General features: G+C 45.3%; 1 protein-coding gene across 1 annotated transcript in view; it reads right to left on the bottom strand.

Annotated features, from left to right (window-relative positions):
- Nucleotides 1-25,178, bottom strand: part of LOC126092634 (gamma-aminobutyric acid type B receptor subunit 2) — a gene marked incomplete at its 5' end in the record, with an annotated part of 461,219 nt that overhangs the window by 118,422 nt on the left and 317,619 nt on the right. Inside the window, 4 exons of the mRNA XM_049908357.1 lie at nucleotides 2,291-2,566; nucleotides 6,902-7,005; nucleotides 16,528-16,689; nucleotides 22,624-22,740. Of these exons, the coding sequence (XP_049764314.1) occupies nucleotides 2,291-2,566; nucleotides 6,902-7,005; nucleotides 16,528-16,689; nucleotides 22,624-22,740 (659 nt within the window). The remainder of the gene's footprint in view (nucleotides 1-2,290; nucleotides 2,567-6,901; nucleotides 7,006-16,527; nucleotides 16,690-22,623; nucleotides 22,741-25,178) is intronic.

Raw genomic sequence — 25,178 nt, 5'->3', positions numbered from 1 at the left:
AGAAGTAACAACAAGAAGAGGAAGAAGAGGTCACATGAACAGTTCACCTCCTCACTATTATCAACAGCATGCTACCAAGTTTATCGTTTTAAATTCTACAAGTATTTTCATAGCTATTAAAAATTCAGGAGCACAAATTATGAATCCGTCTGAGGATAGGAGAAATTATGTTATACTATTTAGTCCTTTTTAAAAACATGTTATAATAAATAGTTTTTATTTAATAATGTTTATAATTTACGATAGTAGGTACTAAACACTTAGGTGCAGATTGTCAGGTTCTGATATCAGAACTAGTAATGGTAAATAAATTTACGGATACAGACACAGCTGCATGTTGTCGTTTATTTTGATTTTGCCGTTAGAGTACTCAGGTAGTAGCGACTGGTGCACTGTGCGCCACATTCAGTAACATTGACGCTGCCGTACTTTCAGCTAAAGCGCGGTTTAAAAAGAGTTTGAAAGACGTTTTGATAGGCGACTCCTTCCACTCTATCGATGAATATCTTAACTGGGACTGTCAGACCAGCTTAAGTAAATATGTCTGATACATATCAGCCTTGGCAGCACTTGGTCACAACAGTCAAGATTAGGTATTCTGTGTATGATACATTTATTAAAAGTGCGTAATTATGTTTCACTCTGACAGCTTATTAATTCTGTAAATACGAGGTGCATTCAAGTTCTAAGGCCTCCGATTTTTTTTCTACGGACTGGGAAGAGATAGAAACATGCGCATTGTTTTAAAATGAGGCCGCGTTCATTGTCAGTACATCCCAGAGATGGCAGCACCGTACGGCAGATGGAATTTTACCGCCAGCGGTGAGAATGAGAACTGTTTTAAATACTTAAAATGGCGACGTTTTCCTTACTTGAACAGGGTGCAACCATTCGTTTTCTGAATTTGCGTGGTGTGAAACCAATTGAATTTCATCGACAGTTGAAGGAGACATGTGGTGATGAAATTATGGATGTGTCGAAAGTGCGTTCGTCGGTGCGACAGTTTAATGAAGGCAGAACATCGTGTGAGAACAAACCGAAACAACCTCGGGCTCGCACAAGCCGGTCAGACGATATGATCGAGAAAGTGGAGAGAATTGTTTTGGGGGATCGCCGAATAACTGTTGAACAGATCGCCTCCAGAGTTGGAATTTCTGTGAGTTCTGTGCACACAATCCTGCATGACAACCTGAAAATGCGAAAAGTGTCATCCAGGTGGGTGCTACGAATGCTGACGGACGACCACATGGCTGCCCGTGTGGCATGTTGCCAAGCAATGTTGACGCGCAACGACAGCACGAATGGGACTTTCTTTTCGTCGGTTGTGACAATGGATGAGACGTGGATGCCATTTTTCAATGCAGAAACAAAGCGCCAGTCAGCTCAATGGAAGCACACAGATTCACCGCCACCAAACAAATTTCGGGTAACCGCCAGTGCTGAAGTAATGATGGTGTCCATGTTCTGGGACAGCGAGGGCGTAATGCTTACCCATTGCGTTCCAAAGGGCACTACGGTAACAGGTGCATCCTACGAAAATGTTTTGAAGAACAAATTCCTTCCTGCACTGCAACAAAAACGTCCGGGAAGGGCTGCGCGTGTGCTGTTTCACCATGACAACGCACCCGCACATCGAGCTAACGTTACGCAACAGTTTCTTCGTGATAACAACTTAGAAGTGATTCCTCATGCTCCCTACTTACCTGACATGGCTCATAGCGACTTTTGGCTTTTTCCAACAATGAAAGACACTCTCCGTGGCCGCACATTCACCAGCCGTGCTGCTATTGCCTCAGCGATTTTCCAGTTGTCAAAACAGACTCCTAAAGAAGCCTTCGCCGCTGCCATGGAATCATGGCGTCAGCGTTGTGAAAAAGTGTCCGTCTGCAGGGCGATTACGTCGAGAAGTAACGCCAGTTTCAGCGATTTCGGGTGAGTAGTTAATTAGAAAAAAAATTGGAGGCCTTAGAACTTGACTGCACCTCGTATTAGCAGTTCCCCTTTACTGTAATATATTCAGCTGTTTTGACAATCTCCTGCCAAATGATCAGAGTGGTGTGTGTTATACTTTCTGTCATGTTCCACACCCACAAGCAAACATCTCTTTTGTTGGGTCTACGGAATGAAATGTGAACCTAATCTAATGTATGCGGCATGAAGTGTCGATACCAAAAGTTTGTCTCACTGTTTAACCTGCGTTGATGCGTTCTCCAGCTGTAACACCGTAGGCCGCGTGTTGCTCAACACGACGGTAAGAGGCTGGAGTAGGGCAGATTGCAGGAGGCGTTACCTGCGGGTGTTGCATTCTATCTTGAGGCCCATGCTCTCGACGATGGGGTCGGCGTGCGCGGCGCGACCCAGGATTGCCAGCATCTTGGGCAGGAAGAGCAGGCACAGCGTCGCCGTCGTCGACGTCAGGATCAGCGCCGTGATGGTGACGAAGGCGAGCGTCGCGCGCTCCGAGATGAGGTTGGCCAGCACCACCACGATGCCGCTGGTGATCACCACGCTGTACACGCTCATGCCGATGTACTGCGAGTCGTTCAGCGCCGGGATCTTCACGTGCCTGCGTGGGGAAGCGCCTCCTGTAAGCGCTTAGCAGCTGCGTCACACCACAGGCAGAAAAGCCCAGAGTTTCCAGGCAGAAAAATTACCGAGCCAGATGGTGCAGTGGTCTAGACAGAGGCCTTCAATTAAGAGGAGCATAGTTCGAAATCCCTTCCGATTACCCGGATGTTGGTGAGGATGATGTTTGGTTTATGGGGCGCTCAACTGCGTGGTTATCAGCGCCCGTACAATTACCCAGTCTTTGCTCAGTCCAATTTCGCCACTTTCCTGGATGATGATGAAATGATGAGGACAACACAAACACCCAGTCATCTCGAGGCAGGTGAAAATCCCTGACCCCGCCGGGAATCGAACCCGGGACCCCGTGCTCGGGAAGGGAGAACGCTACCGCGAGACCACGAGCGGCGGACAATCCGGATGTTGGTGTATTGTGGTTTCCTAAACAGTTTAAGCTGATTTATTTGTCTTGTAGAGTACTGATTTCGTTTCCCATCCTTCCTTGGACTCAGATTCTAGTAACCACATCGTTGAAGGGAGACTAAATCCTAATATTACTTTTTATTTTGGAATAAGTGAGAAAAAATTTGTAGAAAATGACTACCAAAGAAGGGGTCGGTAAGGGGTGTGTGCTGAAAGCATGTGGGAACAGGTACCTCGGTAATGGCACGTGGAAAGAGGATGGGGAGCTGGATAGATGAGAGTGTGTAAGTTGTTGCAGGTAACTTAAGAACACACCTGAAATTTTCTACAGATAGAAAGGAAGTGACAATATTATAGAAATAGAAGAGAATGTAGATGAACATGAAATAGGAGATATGATACTGCGTGAAGAGTTTGACAGAGCACTGAAGGACATAGGTCGAAACAAGGCCCCGATAATAGACAACATTCCATTAGAACTACTGACAGCCGTGGGAGAACCAAACCTAACAAAACACTACCCTCTAGTGAGCAAGATGAATGAGACAGGCGAAATACCCTTAGGCTTCAAGAAGAATATAATAATTCCAACCCCAAAGAAAACAGGTGTTGACAGTTGTGCAAATTACCGAATTATCAGTGTAATAAGCCACGGATGGAAAACACGGACACAAATTCTTTACAGACGAATGGAAAAACTGGTAGAAGCCGACCTCGGAGAAGATCAGTTTGGATTCCGTAGAAATGTCGGAACACGCGAGGCTATACTGACCCTACGACTTATCTTAGAAAATAGATGAAGGGAAGGCAAGCCTACGTTTCTAGCATTTGTAGACTTAGAGTAAGCATTTGACAATGTTGACTGGCATACTTACTCTCAAATTCTGAAGGTAGCATGGGTAAAATACAGGAAGCGAAAAGCTATTTACAATTTGTTCAGAAATCAGATGGCAGTTATAAGAGTCGAGGTGCATGAAAGGGAAGCAGTGGTTGGGAAGAGAGTGAGACAAGGTTCTAGCCTCTCCCCGATGTTATTCTATCTGTATATTGAGCAAGCAGTGTAGGAAACAAAAGAAAAATTCGGAGTAGGAATTAAAATCCATGGAGAACAATATTAAAAATTTGAGATTCGCTGATGACATTGTAATTCTGTCAGAGACAGCAAAGGACCTGCAAGAGCAGTCGAATGGAATAGACAGTGTCTTGAAAGGAGGATATAAGATGAACATCAGTAAAAGCCAAACGAGGATAATGGAATGTAGTCGAATTAAATCGGGTGATGCTGTGGGAATTAGATTAAGAAATGAGACTTATCATTTCTGAGAAAGCATGCTGTTACAGCGTGATTACCTGTAAATATCACATTAATGCAATAAATGCTCAAAATGATGTCTGTCAACCTCAGTGCATTTGGCGATACGTGTAACGACATTTCTCTCATCAGCGAGTAGTTCGCCTTCCATAATGTTCGCACATGCATTGACAATGCGCTGACTCATGTTGTCAGGCGTTGTCGGTGGATCACGATAGCAAATATCCTTCAACTTTCACCACAGAAAGAAATCCAGGGACGTCAGATCCGGCGAACGTGCGGGCCATGGTATGGTGCTTCGACGACCATTCCACCTGTCATGAAATATGCTATTCAATACCGCTACAACCGCACGCGAGCTATGTGCCGGACATCCATCATGTTGGAAGTACATCGCCGTTGTTTCATGCAGTGAAACATCTTGTAGTAACATCGGTAGAACATTACGTAAGAAATCAGTATACATTGCACCATTTAGACTGCCATCGATAAAATGGGGGCCAATTATCCTTCCCCCCATAATGCCGCACCATACATTGACCCGCCAAGGTCGCTGATGTTCCACATGTCGCAGCCATCGTGGATTTTCCATTGCCCAATAGTGCATATTATAGAGGTTTACGTTACCGCTGTTGGTGAATGACGCTTCGTCGCTAAATAGAACGCGTGCTAAAAATCTGTCATCGTCCCGTAATTTCTCTTGTTCCCAGTGGCAGAACTGCACACGAAGTTCAAAGTCGTCGCCATACAATTCCTGGTGCATAGAAATATGGTACGGGTGCAATCGATGTTGATGTAGCATTCTCAACACCAACTGTTTTGAGATTCCCGATTGTCGCGCAATTTGTCTGCTGCTGAGGTGTGGATTAGCCGCGACAGCAGCTAAAACCCCTACTTGGGCATCATCATTTGTTGCAGGTCGTGGTTGACGTTTCACATGTGGCTGAACACTTCCTGTTTCCTTAAATAACGTAACTATCCGGCGAACGGTCCGGACACTGGGATGATGTCGTTCAGGATACCGAGCAGCATACATAGCACACGCCTGTTGGGCATTTTGATGACAACAGCCATACATCAACACGCTATCGATCTTTTCCGCAAGTGGTAAACGGTCCATTTTAACACGGGTAATGTATCACGAAGCAAATACCGTCCGCACTGACGAACATATTTCTATGTACCACGAATTGTATGGCGACGACTTTGAACTTCGTGTGCAGTTCTGCCACTGGGCACAAGAGAAATTACGGGACGATGAGAAATTTTCTCCACGCGTTCTATTTAGCGACGAAGCGTCAATCGCCGACAGCGGTAACGTAAAGGGGCATAGTATTCACTATTGGGCAACGGAAAATTCACGATAGCTGCGACAAGTGGAACATCAGCGATCTTGGCAGGTTAATGTATGGTGCGGCGATACGGGAGGAAACATAATTGGCCGCCATTTTGTCGATGGCAATCTAACTGGTGCAATGTACGCTGATTTCCTACGTAATGTTCTACCGATGTTACTACAAGATGTTTCGCTGCATGACAGAATGCCGATGTGCTTCCAACATGATGGATGTCCGGCACTTAGCTCGCATGCAGTTGAAGCGGTACTGAATAGCATATTTCGTGACTGGTGGATTGGACGTCAAAGCACCATGGCCCGCACGTTCACCGGATTTGACGTCCCCGGATTTCTATCTGTGGGGAAAGTTGAAGGATATTTGATATCGTGGTGCACCGACAACGCCTGACAACATGCGTCAGCCCATTGTCAATGCGGAAGGCGAACTACTCGCAGTTGAGAGGAATGTCGTTACACGTATTGCCAAATGCATTGAGGTTGACGGACATCATTTTGAGCATTTATTGCATTAATGTGGTACTTACAGGTAATTAACTGTAACAGCATGCGTTCTCAGAAATGATAAGTTCACAGTGGTACATGTATCACATTGGAACAGCGGAAATAAAATGTTCAAACGTACCTACGTTCTGTATTTTAATTTAAAAGAACCTACCTGTTACCAACTGTTCGCTTAAAATTGTGAGCCATATGTTTGTGGCTATTACAGCATCTATCACAAAGCTAAAAAAGTGGTGCAACTGAAACATTCATATTTCTTTACGTACTACACGAATATGTAATAAAAAATTAGGGTTCCTATTTAAAAAAACGCAGTCGATATCCGTTTGATCTATGGCAGCCCCATATGTCGAGGCAACCATAGCGCCACCTGGTTTCCCCCTTCAAGCTAGACGTGTTTCGTTGTTTGTAGTTGTTTCGTTTGATGCCTATTTCGTGAGATATTTGGCCCGGTCACTATCAGTGGACCACCCAATATATGCACCTGAACATGAGCTGTTGTCCGACTGAACTGGTTGGTTGTAAACTTGTGACAAACAGCGGCAGTGCATATCATGGTTCTTTTAAGAGTATTAACCCTTTTCTCACGAAAATTGTTTTATTATAATATGTTCGGTTTTGTTAGTGTTTAATATGTACACAAGGTACAGAAGGTGATTGAGCTGCGTCACTACTGTAGAGGTAGTTTGCCTGACCACAGATAGGCAGAACTGGGTACCGTGGTGATCAGGTCGTCGTCTTACCGCGTCTCCCAGGCCATGTAGACCCCCACGACGAGCAGCAGGCCCTTGTAGGCGTACAGCGCGCCCAGCCACGAGTGCGTGTACTGCGAGCGGCACACCTCCACCTGAAACAGCGGCGAACACCAGCCAAAGAGTCGGAACTGTGTGAAGGGCTCTACGGCTGGACGAATCGTCATACGTAGGGCAGTGGAATATAGTATTGCCTGATGGAGCAGAGGTTACATTCACATATGTAGGACTGTTTACGACAATACACTTTAGGTGATAAAGATTTTCCTGAAAAAACCTTAAGTAAGAAAACTAGATTATTTCCATTAACCTGTTTACAAATCAGTAGCAAATCATGAAATTAACAACGAGGGCAGTTCAATAAGTAATGCAACATATTTTTTTTTCTCAGCCAATTTTGGTTGAAAAAACCGGAAATTTCTTGTGGAATATTTTCAAACATTCCCGCTGCGTCTCGTATAGTTTCATTGACTTCCGACGGGTGGCAGCGCTGTACGGAGCTGTTAAAATGGCGTCTGTAACGGATGTGCGTTGCAAACAACGGGCAGTGATCGAGTTTCTTTTGGCGGAAAACCAGGGCATGTCAGATATTCATAGGCGCTTGCAGAATGTCTACGGTGATCTGGCAGTGGACAAAAGCACGGTGAGTCGTTGGGCAAAGCGTGTGTCATCGTCGCCGTAAGGTCAAGCAAGACTGTCTGATCTCCCGCGTGCGGGCCGGCCGTGCACAGCTGTGACTCCTGCAATGGCGGAGCGTGCGAACACACTCGTTCGAGATGATCGACGGATCACCATCAAACAACTCAGTGCTCAACTTGACATCTCTGTTGGTAGTGCTGTCACAATTGATCACCAGTTGGGATATTCAAAGGTTTGTTCCCGCTGGGTCCCTCGTTGTCTAACCGAACACCATAGAGAGCAAAGGAGAACCATCTGTGCGGAATTGCTTGCTCGTCATGTGGCTGAGGGTGACAATTTCTTGTCAAAGATTGTTACAGGCGATGAAACATGGGTTCATTACTTCGAACCTGAAACAAAACGGCAATCAATGGAGTGGCGCCACACCCACTCCCCTACCAAGAAAAAGTTTAAAGCCATAACCTCAGCCGGTAAAGTCATGGTTACAGTCTTCTGGGACGCTGAAGGGGTTATTCTGTTCGATGTCCTTCCCCATGGTCAAACGATCAACTCTGAAGTGTATTGTGCTACTCTTCAGAAATTGAAGAAACGACTTCAGCGTGTTCGTAGGCACAAAAATCTGAACGAACTTGTCCTTCTTCATGACAACGCAAGACCTCACACAAGTCTTCGCACCCGAGAGGAGCTCACAAAACTTCAGTGGACTGTTCTTCCTCATGCACCCTACAGCCCTGATCTCGCACCGTCGGATTATGTTTGGCCCAATGAAGGACGCAATCCGTGGGAGGCACTACGCGGATGATGAAGAAGTTATTGATGTAGTACGACGTTGGCTCCGACATCGACCAGTGGAATGGTACCGTGCAGGCATACAGGCCCTCATTTCAAGGTGGCGTAAGGCCGTAGCATTGAATGGAGATTACGTTGAAAAATAGTGTTGTGTAGCTAAAAGATTGGGGAATAACCTGGTGTATTTCAATGCTGAATAAAACAACCCCTGTTTCAGAAAAAAAATGTGTTGCATTACTTATTGAACTGCCCTCGTATATCTCTCCTGTATTTTTCGTGAATGTACGCAGACATTTAAGTGACCGTAGCAGAGCGAGCACCATCAAAAGTAAAATAAGCTTAATGGAGTGGAGTGTACTACAGTTTATTAAGATGATGGTTGGGGAATTAGATTACGAAATGAGACGTTAATATTAATATAAGAGCTTTGCTATTGGTTGAGTAGTAACTGTTGCCCTATCTTAGGGGCGACGTCGTTGTTCTTCCGGGTCGTGTGAGTGGGTCAGTTTGCTTGGGGGCTCAGGAGGAGCCAGGTCCATTCAGTGGCAGAACATGGCGGGACAGCTGGTGACACGCATGGACTGCCGGATGGAAGAGCTGTGGTCACGAGGGTGCACGACCTCATCGTAAACCGGATCCAGCAAGCTTTAAGATGAGTGCATTTCAATCAAAGTAGAGACAAACCTCCACCATTGTGATATCTCGCGATTCTCCAGTGACTTGGGTTCGTGTTGCTGCTCGTAGAGTCGCCGAGGCGAAGGGCAGCGAGTGGAGTGCTTGGGGAAAGCGGATCTGATCAGCTTTCCTTGACTTCTTATTACTATCTACTGCGTTCAACTTGTTACAATTTGTTAAGTTCGACCAGCGGTAATTTTTATTGCCTGGTGGCCGCTAATGCTCCATTTGCCTGCCCTGGGGGGGCTAGTGTACGTAACGGCAGTGTACGTCTCCTCGCCTTGACGATGCTGTCCGGTAAGACGTGTAGTTATGACAGCTTTCTTGATTGTAGGCCGGTTGGTGATTCTTCTACTCTGGTGGTAGTGATTCCTTTCTCGTTCCGGGCGCTCTAAACACAGTATTCTGTGGATGTAGTGCAGACTGCGGGTTCCGGCTTTGGCGTGTTGTTCCATCGTTGCATTTGGTTCATCGGACGTCAGGCAGCTTTAGCAAGATTATCGTTAGTCATTCGTTAGACTGCCACTAGTCTGAGTTACCATTTTATGAAGTGAATGCAACTCTTGGCTGCCTGTCTCATCGCTCGCGAAAGTGTTTGTTTCCGGACATTCTCAGAGGTCGATTCCTGGAGCACCGTCTGTGTTGTAGTACGTGGGTAATTCCAAAAGTACGGTTCCTATTTTTTTATAAGTACATAAACCTGTTTATTTCTACAATGGTTTACATCAGTTTACAGCTTTAACATTTAGCTACTTTTCGACATAATCACCATTTCTGTCGATGCATTTTTGTAGGCGCTGTGGCAGTTTTTGTATGCCCATGCCATACCAGCTCGACGCCATACAGTTTAGAAAGTTATGAACCTCTTCTTTCACCTCGTCGTCGGAGCTGAATCGCTTTCCGGCCAAATGATTTTTTTACTTAGGGAACAGGTGATAGTCACTGGGCGCCAAGTCAGGACTATAGGGTGAGTGGGTGATTATGTACCACTGAAACTGTTGCAGGAGAGCAAGGGTTTGCCTATCGATGTGTGGGCGACCTTTGTCTTGGAGAATGTGTACGCCCTTGCTCAACATTCCTCTTCTCCGGTTCTGAATTGCCCGTTTGAGTTTTTTCAGTGTCTCACAGTACCTGACAGCGTTAATTGTGGTCCCAGTGGCATAAAGTCGACCAACAGTACCCCTTTCGGATCCCAAAAAAAGGTTGTTATGACTTTACCAGCAGACTATGTTTGTTTGAATTTCCGCGGCTTTGGCGAAGAAGGATGTGCCACTGGCGTAATTGTTGTTTGGTCTCAGGTGTAAAGTGGTATGCCCAGGTTTCGTCACGCGTGACAAATAAGTCCAGAAAGTTGTCCTGTTCGGCTGTAAGGCGGTGAAGAAATGCGCGGGGAGCATCAACTCCTTGTCGCATGTGGTCCTCAGCATGCGTGGCACCCATCTTGCGCACACCTTCCGGCAGTTCAATGTTTCCGTTAAAATTCTGTGAGCGGTGCTTCGGGAAACCTCAGGAACCAACGTGCAGAGATCGTCCAGGGTTATCCGCGGACCTTCACCCATGCTTTGCTCAACCTTCAACACTGTCTCCTCAGAAATTGACGGTCTCCCGCTCCTTCGTTCGTCGTGAATCTCGGTCCGACCAGCTGCAAACTCTCTGCACCACTTACGAACATTTTTGACATCCATGCGCAACTCACCGTACACGTCCCTCATTGGCGACGTATTTCAATCGGCGCAGTGCCCTTTGCTTTCAAAAACCGAATAACTGGGCGCAATTCGCACTTGGCGGTAGTATCCAACGGGAGCTCCATTCTCAACGGCTGCCAAGCCAAGACTGAGCGCCTCAGCGCGGCGTGCGCATGTTTACACACAGCGCGTGAAGCACTCTTCATAACAGTGTGCCCAGCTGCCACACAAACAGTGTTGTGTACTTATAAAAAAGTAGGAGGCCTTACTTTTGGGATTACCGTAGTATTATACGGAGGTGAAACACTGACGATACGCGTTACAGACAAGAAATTAGAAGCTTCCGAGCTGTGGTTCTACAGAGGAATGCAGGAGATTAGATTAATAGTTCGTGTAGCTGATGTAGTGCCAACAGCCTTGTCGCGGTGGATACACCAATTCCGTTAGATCACCGAATTTAAGCAGCGCTTAGTGGTTAGCACCTGCATTGGTGGCCGCCCGTGTCTGTCGTGCGCTGTTGTCGAGCGGGGGTCTCTCAGGCCTTCTGAGTCCAATTCAGGAGCTACCGACTCGAGAAGCAGAGGCTCCAGGTCCCCACACGAAACCTGAGAAGGGCCGGAAGAACGGTGTGCCGAACTCACGCCTCTCCATATTCGTATCCGGTGACGTCTTTTGGTTTAGGATGTCATGGTGGTCGGCCGTTATGCCTTCCAGGCCTTTACGAACGGAGTTCGTTTTTTAATTTTTAAGGGGCTCCGGAAAGGCTCAAAATCATGAAAAGTTCAATTTTTACTTTTTTGCGTTTTCTGAATCTGCAGACTATTACCTTTTAATAGATATATAATTTATTCAATTCCGAAGACTACAACTATTTTTAAATTTTTTTTGAAATGTGTTCTACATGGACGTGACCCACTGTGGCGCTGTTAAACTGCTGTTGGTGTAAATATAACAAAGGATTGCTAACTGGTGAAGTGTACACTCATAAGCATAGTCTGCCTCATGCAATAATGGAGGTGATAAAACCTATTTTCAGAGACTTAGCAGCACCTGAACTGTTGAAAAAGTGTATTCACGGAAAAACTCAAAACCCCAATGAAAGTGTAAATAGTGTTATATGGTCGAGAATCCCCAAGACTGTATTTGTTGGAATAGAAACACTTCACTTTGGTGTGTATGATGCTGTTGCGACTTTCAATGATGGCAACATTGTAAGGTGCAAGGTATTTAGAAATATGGGAATGAAGATATGTTCTAACACGGTACGAGCGATGCTTGCTTTAGACAAGGAACGCCTTCGGGCTGCAGACAGGGCTGTAAAGAGTCTAGAAATACAAGCATGAGTAAACAGGAGGAGGAACAAGAGGAAGCTGGAGGAGGAGTTTGCAGAGGATGAAGATAATCCATCCTATGGACCTGGAATGCACTAAAAAGTTAATCAAATCTTTGTCGCTCGATTCCCAAAACTTTTATTTTCTCATACTAATTACATGTTTTCTAAGGATCTTCCAAACATATTTGTTTCAAACTTTCAGTAAATGTTACACAGTACCTTCTGCATAATTTAACACAGCCTTTTTCCAAAAAACTGTATATTTTTGAATATATAAATAAAAAATTGCAAAAAAATGTTGTGAATTTTCATTACAATTGAAAAAAATCTTTAATAACTGAACTAAAATTTTGTAAAATCCCTGTGTTACGTTGTAGCCCATATTCCAATAAATAATCTGTAAAAAGTTCAACTTCCTACCTCAAATACTTTGTGAGGAAAGATGTAATTTATAAGCGTTATTTTAACATTGCAAGTATAGGGCGTTCCGGAGCCCCTTAAGAAGTTCTGAACCGAAATGGAAAAAAATTTATGGTACAACTTGACTGAAAGAAGGGATGGTTTGACAGGACACATCCTCAGGCATCAAGGAATAGTTAATTTGGTAATGGAGCGAAGTTCACTACAATAAGGAGGATCAAGAGGATGTAGGTCGCAAGAGCTATGCGAATATGAAGAGGCTTGCGCAGCATACCATGCCATGTGGATTCGTATCAAATCAGTCTTCCGCCTGATGACCATAACAACAATATTAATCCTGTAACTGAAATGGTTTACAGACTTGTCAGGATATGAGAGTTTAGGGGTATTGTTACCGACAAGAACTTGAGGCTTTGTGGAAAAGGATGTGGTCGCGCTTCTGTGGATCTCACGTTTTCTCTGCAGAACTTCACTATCGAACTTCCTGGACGATGTTTCTTACTGACCAGTTTCTTCAGCTTCAGATTACTATCTTTTATTTATTATTTATTTATTTACACGTCAAGTTCCGAAGAACCTAATTGAGGAGCAAAAATCCAAGGTCATGGAACGTGTCAGTAAATGAAATTACAACATAAAAAGTAATAACAGATAAAAATAAAATGTTTATGAACCCGACAAATTTCAAGCAATCGCGACGTAGTTCACCGTTTCACCATCATGTAATCCAGTTTCTTTCTCGTGTATCTCATGGTGTTTTTGAAATATACTACCTCCTCTCGTTACTTTGAATCAATACCTTTGGATCTAGTAGCTTAAATTGCGGAGTGTCTATCTTCTCTTTCATTCCTATTCCCGAGTCCGTATTCCCCCGTAAGCGTGCACTGTGATTCTCTCCCCCCCCCCCCTTCCCGACACTCATTCCCTGGAACATACCCCAAGAAAAATGATGAATTACTGTGCTGGTAAACTTCTACGTTATTTGATTTTCAAACAGCTGAGCAAAACTGAACGTACTCAGATATTTCTCTCTTTACTTATTCTGATCAACACTAAACTGACACATAATACTTTTTTAGAGTAGCGCAATCTTTCAATAATCCCTACAAAATAATGGCCCTGACTAAGAATAACCTATACCTTTCACGAATCACTTACTTCACAAAAATCTTCGTTACTCAAACTACTGCAATACAGCGAGTGCCAATACTGCCAGCTAAGTAAAAGATTCTAACTACTGAAGGCACTAACTACTGATAGGCATAGTTAGCAAATTAAAGATTTTGATAGAGAACAAACAATGCGTTTATCTTAATAATGTTCAAAAGTCAATATATACAGGGTGTCCCAGCTAACTTGTCCAACAAAAATATCTCTGGAACAATAACAGCTGTTGGAAAACGACTTTCACCGGTATCAATGTAGGGCTGGGGCCCATGAATGTACATATTTGGAAACATTCTAAAACGGAAGCATATGTGTCTTTTAACACAAACTTATGTTTTTTTAAATGGACCTCCCATATTTTTTCTTCAGTAATCCATAGCATGACAAAGCACATACACAATGGCGTTGATTGCATCGCAATATTACCATTACATTCCGAGATATTGAGACGCGAAGTTGACGCTTGAAACAGCCGACATGCGCTGCTAGCGCACGTCCTGAGGCTCAGGCGTGAACCCCATGCTGCACGTAATCGCGATGGTCCGAAACGAATAATACGGTCATCCTCTTGATAAGTATGGAGGTGTGATTACACATGTCAATCTCATCGCGATTACGGGCAGCATGGGGTTCACGCCTGAGCCTCAGGACGTGTGCTAGCAGCGCATGTCGGGTGTTTCAAGCGTCAACTTCGCGTCTCAATATTTCGGAATGTAATGGTAATATTGCGATGCAATCAACGCCATTGTGTATGTGCTTTGTCATGCTATGGATTGCTGAAGAAAAAATATACGAGGTCCATTTAAAAAAACATAAGTTTGTGTTAAAAAACACATATGCTTTCGTTTTAGAATGTTTCCAAATATGTTCATTCATCGGCCCCAGCCCTACATTGATACCGGTGAAAGTCGTTTTCCAATAATTGTTATCGTTCCAGAGATATTTAGGGTGAACAAGATAGCTGGGACACCCTGTATATCAGTTCATGATATCAAGTATTACAAATTTCCTCTTTCTGACGGACACACGCCCATATTGTCCGCTCTCAAAACTCTGACATCTCTGTCCCCACATCCAACACTGCTGGTGGCTCACCTCCAACTGCGCAACGCTGCGCGCTGTTCACATCAAACTGCGTAACACTAGAATAGCGGATATTCCAGCAATGCCAACCAGCCACAGACTGCACACAGCGCAGCCAGTGATTTTCATACAGAGCGCTACGTGACGTTACCAACATAAAATCCTAAACAGCCTACTTACACCCCTTTGTAGGGTCAGAATCCTCCTATGGCTATTACATTCACATCTCCCTTTACACACTGAATTGTCTGTTCACAGCTGCCCTAGGTTCCTTCCATCTCGTCATTTTATACTGTACAAAAAAATAAATTTGTACATTGATTGCGTTCGCTGCTGAAACCACATTCACCATCATAAATCCGTCGCTTTATTTAACACCGTTCTCTTAAGAAATTGTAATAGTAAAACGAGCACTTTCTTTCCATGCGGTTTCTTAAGACATACGTGGTTTCTGACCTTCACTAGGTCACGTCTCGTGCTCTAAATAAACCGCCGTACCCATGCCTCAAATGGTTCACAGAATCGGTGGGGAACCTGTATCAGAACGTCTGGTCTTTCTCCCACAGTGTCAATAATCACTTCGACACTTCAGTCCTAACTCTCCGAGAAAGAAAGACTTTTACAATAAAAGTCAGATGTAGTAGAGACAAGACCAAGGGGCTCCGGAACGCCCTATACTTGCAATGTTAAAATAACGCTTATATATTACATCTTTCCTCACAAAGTATTTGAGGTAGGCAGTTGAGCTTTTTACAGATTATTTATTGGAATATGGGCTACAACTTAACACAGGGATTTTACAAAAGTTTAGTTCAGTTATTAAAGATGATTTTTTTTCAATTGTAATGAAAATTCACAACATTTTTTTGCAATTTTTTATTTATATCTTCAAAAATATACAGTTTTTTAGAAAAAGGCTGTGTTAAATTATGCAGAAGGTACTGTGTAACATTTACTCAAAGTTTGAAACAAATATGTTTGGAAGATCCTTAGAAAACATGTAATTAGTATGAGAAAATAAAAGTTTTGGGAATCGAGCGACAAAGATTGGGTTAACTTTTTAGTGCATTCCAGGTCCATAGGATGGATTATCTTCATCCTCTGCAAACTCCTCCTCCAGCTTCCTCTTGCTCCTCCTCCTGTTTACTCTTGCTTGTATTTCTAGACTCTTTACAGCCCTGTCTGCAGCCCGAAGGCGTTCCTTGTCTAAAGCAAGCATCGCTTGTACCATGTTAGAACCTATCTTCATTCCCATATTTCTAAATACCTTGCACCTTACAATGTTGCCATCATTGAAAGTCGCGACAGCATCATACACACCAAAGTGAAGTGTTTCTATTCCAACAAATACAGTCTTGGGGATTCTCGACCATATAACACTATTTACACTTTCATTGGGGTTTTGAGTTTTTCCGTGAATACACTTTTTCAACAGTTCAGTTATTATTATTATTATTATTATTATTATTATTAATTATTATTATTAATAATTATTAATAATTGGTTAATAATAACACCATTTGACAGCAGTTTAACAGCGCCACAGTGGGTCACGCTCATGTAGAACACATTTCAAAAAAAAATTTAGAAATAGTTGTAGTCTTCGGAATTGAATAAATTATATATCTATCAAAAGGTAATAGTCTGCAGATTCAGAAATCGCAAAAAAGTAAAAATTGAACTTTTCATGATTTTGAGCCTTTCCGGAGCCCCTTAACCCTGTGAAATCCTTCCAATTACACTACAGCGCCAGCTAATGATGGTGGGGAGACCACGACCAGATCACAGTGCGTGCCGTGCGGGAGTGGGGGAAGCGGGAGCCTCACCTGTGGCTGGTACACGACGCTGCGGTCGGACGCGCTGATCTCGAGCGTGAGGTTGCGCAGGTGGCGCTGGATGGGGTCCACGATCACCCACAGCGTCACGATCAGGCCGTCGATCAGCAGCAGCACGCAGATCAGCGATATCAGCTGCGTGTCCTGCAGCAGCTGGCAAAACACACCGAGACCGCTGACTGTGGTGACACCACTAGAGAGGCGCATTCAGAGCGGAGCTCTGCCTCTGAATGACGCACAGCAGCTACAAGTGTGCATTGGATATGGAACTTAATTGGTAACGTGAAAGAATATTCAAAAAGAAGAACAAATGTTTGTCAGCGTAATTTCGTTGGATTATGCTCCCTAAAATGGCAGTAATGGAAACGGAGACAGTTATGCCATGCAGGACGAGTCAGATATTTGTCTTGCTTGTGGAAATGTTTATCATCATCATCATCATCATCATCATTTAAGACTGATTATGCCTTTCAGCGTTCAGTCTGGAGCATAGCCCCCCTTATACAGTTCCTCCATGATCCCCTATTCAGTGCTAACATTGGTGCCTCTTCTGATGTTAAACCTATTACTTCAAAATCATTCTTAACCGAATCCAGGTACCTTCTCCTCGGTCTGCCCCGACTCCTCCTACCCTCTACTGCTGAATCCATGAATCTCTTGGGTAACCTTGCTTCTCCCGTGCGTGTAACATGACCCCACCATCTAAGCCTGTTCGCCCTGACTGCTACATCTATAGAGTTCATTCCCAGTTTTTCTTTGATTTCCTCATTGTGGACACCCTCCTGCCATTGTTCCCATCTACTAGTACCTGCAATCATCCTAGCTACTTTCATATCCGTAACCTCAACCTTATTGATAAGGTAACCTGAATCCACCCAGCTTTCGCTCCCATACAACAAAGTGGGTCGAAAGATTGAACGGTGCACAGATAACTTAGTCTTGGTACTGACTTCCTTCTTGCAGAAGAGAGTAGATCGTAGCTGAGCACTCACTGCATTAGCTTTGCTACACCTCGCTTCCAGTTCTTTCACTATGTTGCCATGTTTATCACATAACGATATTCTGTTATTAAACTTTTAATCCTTTTGTAAATACAGTCCGTTACCAACACTACACTGAGGTTACAGAAGTCACGCGATAGCGATATGCACATATACACTCCTGGAAATTGAAATAAGAACACCGTGAATTCATTGTCCCAGGAAGGGGAAACTTTATTGACACATTCCTGGGGTCAGATACATCACATGATCACACTGACAGAACCACAGGCACATAGACACAGGCAACAGAGCATGCACAATGTCGGCACTAGTACAGTGTATATCCACCTTTCGCAGCAATGCAGGCTGCTATTCTCCCATGGAGACGATCGTAGAGATGCTGGATGTAGTCCTGTGGAACGGCTTGCCATGCCATTTCCACCTGGCGCCTCAGTTGGACCAGCGTTCGTGCTGGACGTGCAGACCGCGTGAGACGACGCTTCATCCAGTCCCAAACATGCTCAATGGGGGACAGATCCGGAGATCTTGCTGGCCAGGGTAGTTGACTTACACCTTCTAGAGCACGTTGGGTGGCACGGGATACATGCGGACGTGCATTGTCTTGTTGGAACAGCAAGTTCCCTTGCCGGTCTAGGAATGGTAGAACGATGGGTTCGATGACGGTTTGGATGTACCGTGCACTATTCAGTGTCCCCTCGACGATCACCAGTGGTGTACGGCCAGTGTAGGACATCGCTCCCCACACCATGATGCCGGGTGTTGGCCCTGTGTGCCTCGGTCGTATGCAGTCCTGATTGTGGCGCTCACCTGCACGGCGCCAAACACGCATACGACCATCATTGGCACCAAGGCAGAAGCGACTCTCATCGCTGAAGATGACACGTCTCCATTCGTCCCTCCATTCACGCCTGTCGCGACACCACTGGAGGCGGGCTGCACGATGTTGGGGCGTGAGCGGAAGACGGCCTAACGGTGTGCGGGACCGTAGCCCAGCTTCATGGAGACGGTTGCGAATGGTCCTCGCCGATACCCCAGGAGCAACAGTGTCCCTAATTTGCTGGGAAGTGGCGGTGAGGTCCCCTACGGCACTGCGTAGGATCCTACGGTCTTGGCGTGCATCCGTGCGTCGCTGCGGTCCGGTCCCAGGTCGACGGGCACGTGCACCTTCCGCCGACCACTGGCGACAACATCGATGTACTGTGGAGACCTCACGCCCCACGTGTTGAGCAATTCGGCGGTACGTCCACCCGGCCTCCCGCATGCCCACTATACGCCCTCGCTCAAAGTCCGTCAACTGCACATACGGTTCACGTCCACGCTGTCGCGGCATGCTACCAGTGTTAAAGACTGCGATGGAGCTCCGTATGCCACGGCAAACTGGCTGACACTGACGGCGGCGGTGCACAAATGCTGCGCAGCTAGCGCCATTCGACGGCCAACACCGCGGTTCCTGGTGTGTCCGCTGTGCCGTGCGTGTGATCATTGCGTGTACAGCCCTCTCGCAGTGTCCGGAGCAAGTATGGTGGGTCTGACACACCGGTGTCAATGTGTTCTTTTTTCCATTTCTAGGAGTGTATAAACGGTGGTAGTATGAAAGAGCTGTGCACTGCCGGAGCTGTCATTTGTACTCAAGTGATTCATGTGAAATGATTTCAGACGTGATTATGGCCACACGACGAAAATTAACGGACTCTGAACACGGAGTGGTAGTTGGAGCTAGATGCAAGGGGTATTCTATTTCGAAAATTTTTAGGGATTTCAGTATTCCGAGATCCACTGTGCCAAGAGTGCACCGAGACCGCCAAATTTCAGGTTTTGGTCAGAGGGCAACTCGGTGCCGACGGCCTTCACTTAACGACCGAGAGCAGCGACCTTTGCATAGAGTTGTCAGTGGTAATAGACAAGACAAGCAACACTGTGTGAAATAATCGCTTCAATCAACGTGGGACGAAGGTATCCGTTAGGACACTGCGGCGAAATTTTTCCGTTAGTGGGTCACGGCAGCACACGACTGACGCGAGTGCCTTTGCTAACAGCACGACGTCGCCTGCAGCGCCTCTCCTGGACTCGTGACCACATCGGTTGGACTCTAGATGACTGAAAAATCCTGATCTGGGCACATGAGTCCTGAGTTCGTAAGAGCTGCGGTAGCGTTCGAGTGTGGCGCAGGCCCCGCGAAGCTATTGACCCAGGTTGTCAACTAAACCATGAGTAAGCTTGAAACGTCCCTTTTGAAAAATTATACACGACTGTGCTTAACCTGACACACAATATTTTTAGCGCAACGCAATCTGACTTTCAAAAATGCTTACAAAAGAATGGCCCTGACTAACATTAATCTATACCTTTCACAAATCACCTACCTCACAAAAATCTTCATTACTCGAACTACTGCAATACAGCGAGCGCCACTACTGCCAGCTAAATAAAAGATTCAAACTACTGAAGGCACTAACTACTGATAGGCATAGTTAGCAAATGAAAGATTTTAATAGAGAACAAACAATGTATTTACCTTAATAGTCATAATATATATATAGCAGTTCATGACAAATTTCAAAACTCCGCCATCTCTCTCCCCACATCCACCACTGCTGGCGGCTCACCTCCAACTGCGCAACGCTACGGGCTGTTCACATCCAGCTGCCGCTGCCCAACACTACAATGGCAGACAACAATGCAAACTAGCCACAGACTGCACACAGCACAGCCAGTGATTTTCATACAGAGCGCTACGTAACGTTGCCAATAAGAAAACATAAATAGCGTACTTACATAGGTAAGTAGGCTGTTTATGTGTAGCGCTCTGTACGAAAATCACTGGCTGTGCTGTGTGCAGACTGTGGCTAGTTTGCATTGTTGTCTGCCACTGTAGTGTTGGGCAGCGGCAGCTGGATGTGAACAGCGCGTAGCGTTGCGCAGTTGGAGGTGAGCCGCCAGCAGTGGTGGATGTGGGGAGAGAGATGGCGGAGTTTTGTAATTTGTCATGAACTGCTATATATATATTATGACTATTAAGGTAAATACATTGTTTGTTCTCTATTAATATCTTTCATTTGCTAACTATCCCTATCAGTAGTTAGTGCCTTCCGTAGTTTGAATCTTTTATTTAGCTGGCAGTAGTGGCGCTCGCTGTATTGCAGTAGTTCGAGTAATGAAGATTTTTGTGAGGTAAGTGATTTGTGGAAGGTATAGGTTAATGTTAGTCAGGGCCATTCTTTAGTAGAGATTTTTGATAGTCAGATTGCGTTGCGCTAAAAATATTGTGTGTCAGTTTAAGCACAGTCTTGTATAATTTTTCAAAGGGGACGTTTCAAGCTGGTGGTGGCTCCATAAGGGCGTGGGCTGTGTTTACATGCAATAGGCTGGGTCCTCTGGTTGAACTGAATCTGTCATTGGCATTTTTAATCTTGTTTTATGGATGACAATGCGCCATGTCACCGGGCCACAAATGTTCGCGGCCGGTCTGACGAAAATTCGGGACAATTCCAGAGAATAATTTTGCCACCCGACATGAATTCCATACAACATTTATGGTACATAATCGAGAGGTCGGTGTTCCCACGCCCCTGATGTCAATGATTCGACTCAAAGTGCGGAACATCGTGATAATCTGCACGAATGCGTCCTCTGGGCATGAAGTGCTGCGAAGTGGATGAAAAGTACCAGTAGCGTTAGACACACCAAATAGGCATCGTGTACTCATACATTTTTCATCCGTGCCAACTGACTTTTACTGCATTAGGAATAGTGAAAGTAATCTCGCGTAGAGAAGAAATTTTGATCAACACGCCTCACTAAAGGATGAGTTTGGTAACGTTCGATTACAATGTTCATAGTGCAACACTTTCCTCTACCGCATAGTGTATGAGAAGGAGCTTTCGCATTACTATAGAACGGGTCACCGACCCTGACCACAGCCTACACTACCATCAGTTACTGAATCATCTACTCCAGACCTTTAACACCATCATATTTTAATGTTTCTTCCTTGGAAAATAATCAAGCTGTCAATTTGTTCCCATTGTACTACTGAAACCCTCACTTGAAATTGTCTACTTGCAACACCGATCCTAGAATCAGCTGCACCTTTGGACTAGAACCGATGGGGGCGGTAACACAGGAGCTCAGACGATTCTGTGAGGATCTATTATCTGCCAAAAACTTGTAGTGCACCTACACATAGGAACAGCTGTGTACTACACGAAGCAGCTACTCGGGTGACAGAGTACGACTGGTGTGCAAACGCTGAGTTCTAGGGTAGAGGAACCCCTCTGTAAGCTCGATCTTGAGTTATGTGCCGTATTTGGAGAGAGAAGTGTATGTACAACAATCTCAGGCTGTAACGATTGGCCTAATACTCGTAACTACGGTAAGACTGAAGTCCTATATCTCAGATAGATGCTACTCTTTGCGTTGTGAGATCTGTGTGCGTCGAATTATCGTGCACCCTCTCACAGAGCGTGACCTAACTTACACTGAGATTGTAAACCGTGTGAGGCTAACAGAGTAGCAGTAGGTAAAATTTTGTGCGGTCAGTTGTATATATTTATGCTTGTCTATTCACTGTAAAAATGTTGGACAACATGTACTGGCATAAAAGTGGACTACATCTAAAAATGAATTAATTTTAGAGCCAAATACACCCGTACAGGCGTAGGATATTTCATCTGACCCTTGGAATTGCACAAACTACACCAATGAAATCTCGATAACAATAATTGTTCCACCTAACAACTTACATGGTTATACAGCAACCGACAACATTTAAAAAGTAATGAGAAAACATTAACTGTTCTGTTAATGCCAGCGAAAAATTAGGATATCGGAAGAAATGAGGACACTTAGGATAGTTGTAAATCCAAAGTAATTTGTTTCGTCACATGCCGCAATTCTGCCGTATTGATATATGTCCGCAGTAAGAAGCATTAATGCTCAATGAGATCTATAGATTAAGCTTTTTCACTTCCTACGATTTATACAGAACTTAATGGAAGTATATATCTCTTATCATAGCTAGTGATTAACTATTGCCGTCGGTCAAGACTAACCAAACGCAGAATAAGTAAGAAAACAAAGTTACCTTATTCTTTACGACTCCGCTGCGACTTCTGGTGAAGATCCTGTGCACACGATACGTCTTCGTGAACATGGAGCCGAAAGCCAAGGAGAATCCTGCCGACAGCAGGTAAACTCGTGCCTGTAACGTGAAGAGCACGGAACTGTGAATATTCAAATCCCTCCATGTACATTACGTTACTATACTAAAGTTACTTCACATGTAAATTCCAGGCTACAAGTTGCTTCAAAAAAGAAAGTAGAAATACACTTTCTCCTGTTCTGTATTGTGCATGTTTTTACTGCTTTAATAACACGTAACATCTTTTTGCTTTTACATACCTTTTCCCTCAGTAATACACTGACGGAACAAATTACAACAACAAAAAGTAATTAATGTAGAGGAACGAAATTTCTGGAATACATTAGTGTAGGCATATCTTTAAGTGATTAACGCTACAAGATCACTGCTTAATGTAAAAGTGAAATAAACCATTTCAAATGTGAAATGTTGATACATTAATAATCGGTGTAACGCCAGATTGTTGAATGCAAACACGCAAACCTACATGTATCTTGTACAGGTCCCGGACGTCAGTTCGTGGGATGGAGTTTCACGCCCGTTACACCTCGTCGGTCAATACAAGGATGGTTAATACTACACTCCTGGAAATTTAAATAAGAACACCGTGAATTCATTGTCCCAGGAAGTGGAAACTTTATTGACACATTCCTGGGATCAGATACATCACATGATCACAGTGACAGAACCACAGGCACATAGACACAGGCAACAGAGCATGCACAATGTCGGCACTAGTACAGTGTATATCCACCTTTCGCAGCAATGCAGGCTGCTATTCTCCCATGGAGACGATCGTAGAGATGCTGGATGTAGTCCTGTGGAACGGATTGCCATGCCATTTCCACCTGGCGCCTCAGTTGGACCAGCGTTCGTGCTGGACGTGCAGACCGCGTGAGACGACGCTTCATCCAGTCCCAAACATGCTCAATGGGGGACAGATCCGGAGATCTTGCTGGCCAGGGTAGTTGACTTACACCTTCTAGGGCACGTTGGGTGGCACGGGATACATGCGGACGTGCATTGTCCTGTTGGAACAGCAAGTTCCCTTGCCGGTCTAGGAATGGTAGAACGATGGGTTCGATGACGGTTTGGATGTACCGTGCACTATTCAGTGTCCCCTCGACGATCACCAGTGGTGTACGGCCAGTGTAGGAGATCGCTCCCCACACCATGATGCCGGGTGTTGGCCCTGTGTGCCTCGGTCGTATGCAGTCCTGATTGTGGCGCTCACCTGCACGGCGCCAAACACGCATACGACCATCATTGGCACCAAGGCGGAGGCGACTCTCATCGCTGAAGACGACACGTCTCCATTCGTCCCTCCATTCACGCCTGTCGCGACACCACTGGAGGCGGGCTGCACGATGTTGGGGCGTGAGCGGGAGACGGCCTAACGGTGTGCGGGACCGTAGCCCAGCTTCATGGAGACGGTTGCGAATGGTCCTCGCCGATACCCAAGGAGCAACAGTGTCCCTAATTTGCTGGGAAGTGGCGGTGCGGTCCCCTACGGCACTGCGTAGGATCCTTCGGTCTTGGCGTGCATCCGTGCGTCGCTGCGGTCCGGTCCCAGGTCGACGGGCACGTGCACCTTCCGCCGACCACTGGCGAAAACATCGATGTACAGTGGAGACCTCACGCCCCACGTATTGAGCAATTCGGCGGTACGTCCACCCGGCCTCCCGCATGCCCACTAAACGCCCTCGCTCAAAGTCCGTCAACTGCACATACGGTTCACGTCCACGCTGTCGCGGCATGCTACCAGTGTTAAAGACTGCGATGGAGCTCCGTATGCCACGGCAAACTGGCTGACACTGACGGCGGCGGTGCACAAATGCTGCGCAGCTAGCGCCATTCGACGGCCAACACCGCGGTTCCTGGTGTGTCCGCTGTGCCGTGCGTGTGATCATTGCTTGTACAGCCCTCTCGCAGTGTCCGGAGCAAGTATGGTGGGTCTGACACACCGGTGTCAATGTGTTCTTTTTTCCATTTCCAGGAGTGTAGATAGGTGTATGTAGAACATCACCACAGTAAGTTTGGTTAAAACAGCATCGCGATCCGAGTGGTTGGGCAGGAGGTTCTTCAATTTTAATTAAGCTCTGAGACTGTCACGCCGGCGAGGCGGCAGTGCGCCCAATGACGTCACGTGGTCGTGGCGGGCTGGAAAGCGTCGTTACGGAAAGTTACGGAAGGACGGCTAAGGACACGAAAAGGCACAAACGAAAAGTAAGACGCAATTTCCGTGGGCATGAAACCCTTGTACACCAGCAGCTGGACGAGTAAAAGGAAAGGACGACGGAGGAAAGAAAGAAATAGTCCACCCGAAAAATGTATTTTACAAAAATAAGAATGAAGCGACGGTGATTCCATAGTGTGACCCTAGAGTAACCGATATAGGACACTATGATTTTGATAGAAAATTAATTGATAATATGGCTTGTCTGACGTCGCAACAGACTCAAAAGTTCACCGGCAGACCATTAATGTAGAGGAGGAAC

Source organism: Schistocerca cancellata, chromosome 7, assembly GCF_023864275.1.
Source record: "Schistocerca cancellata isolate TAMUIC-IGC-003103 chromosome 7, iqSchCanc2.1, whole genome shotgun sequence".
NCBI classification, from domain to species: domain Eukaryota; kingdom Metazoa; phylum Arthropoda; class Insecta; order Orthoptera; family Acrididae; genus Schistocerca; species Schistocerca cancellata.
Note: the sequence above shows the minus strand (reverse complement) of the source record. Positions and strands in the feature narration are given on the sequence as shown.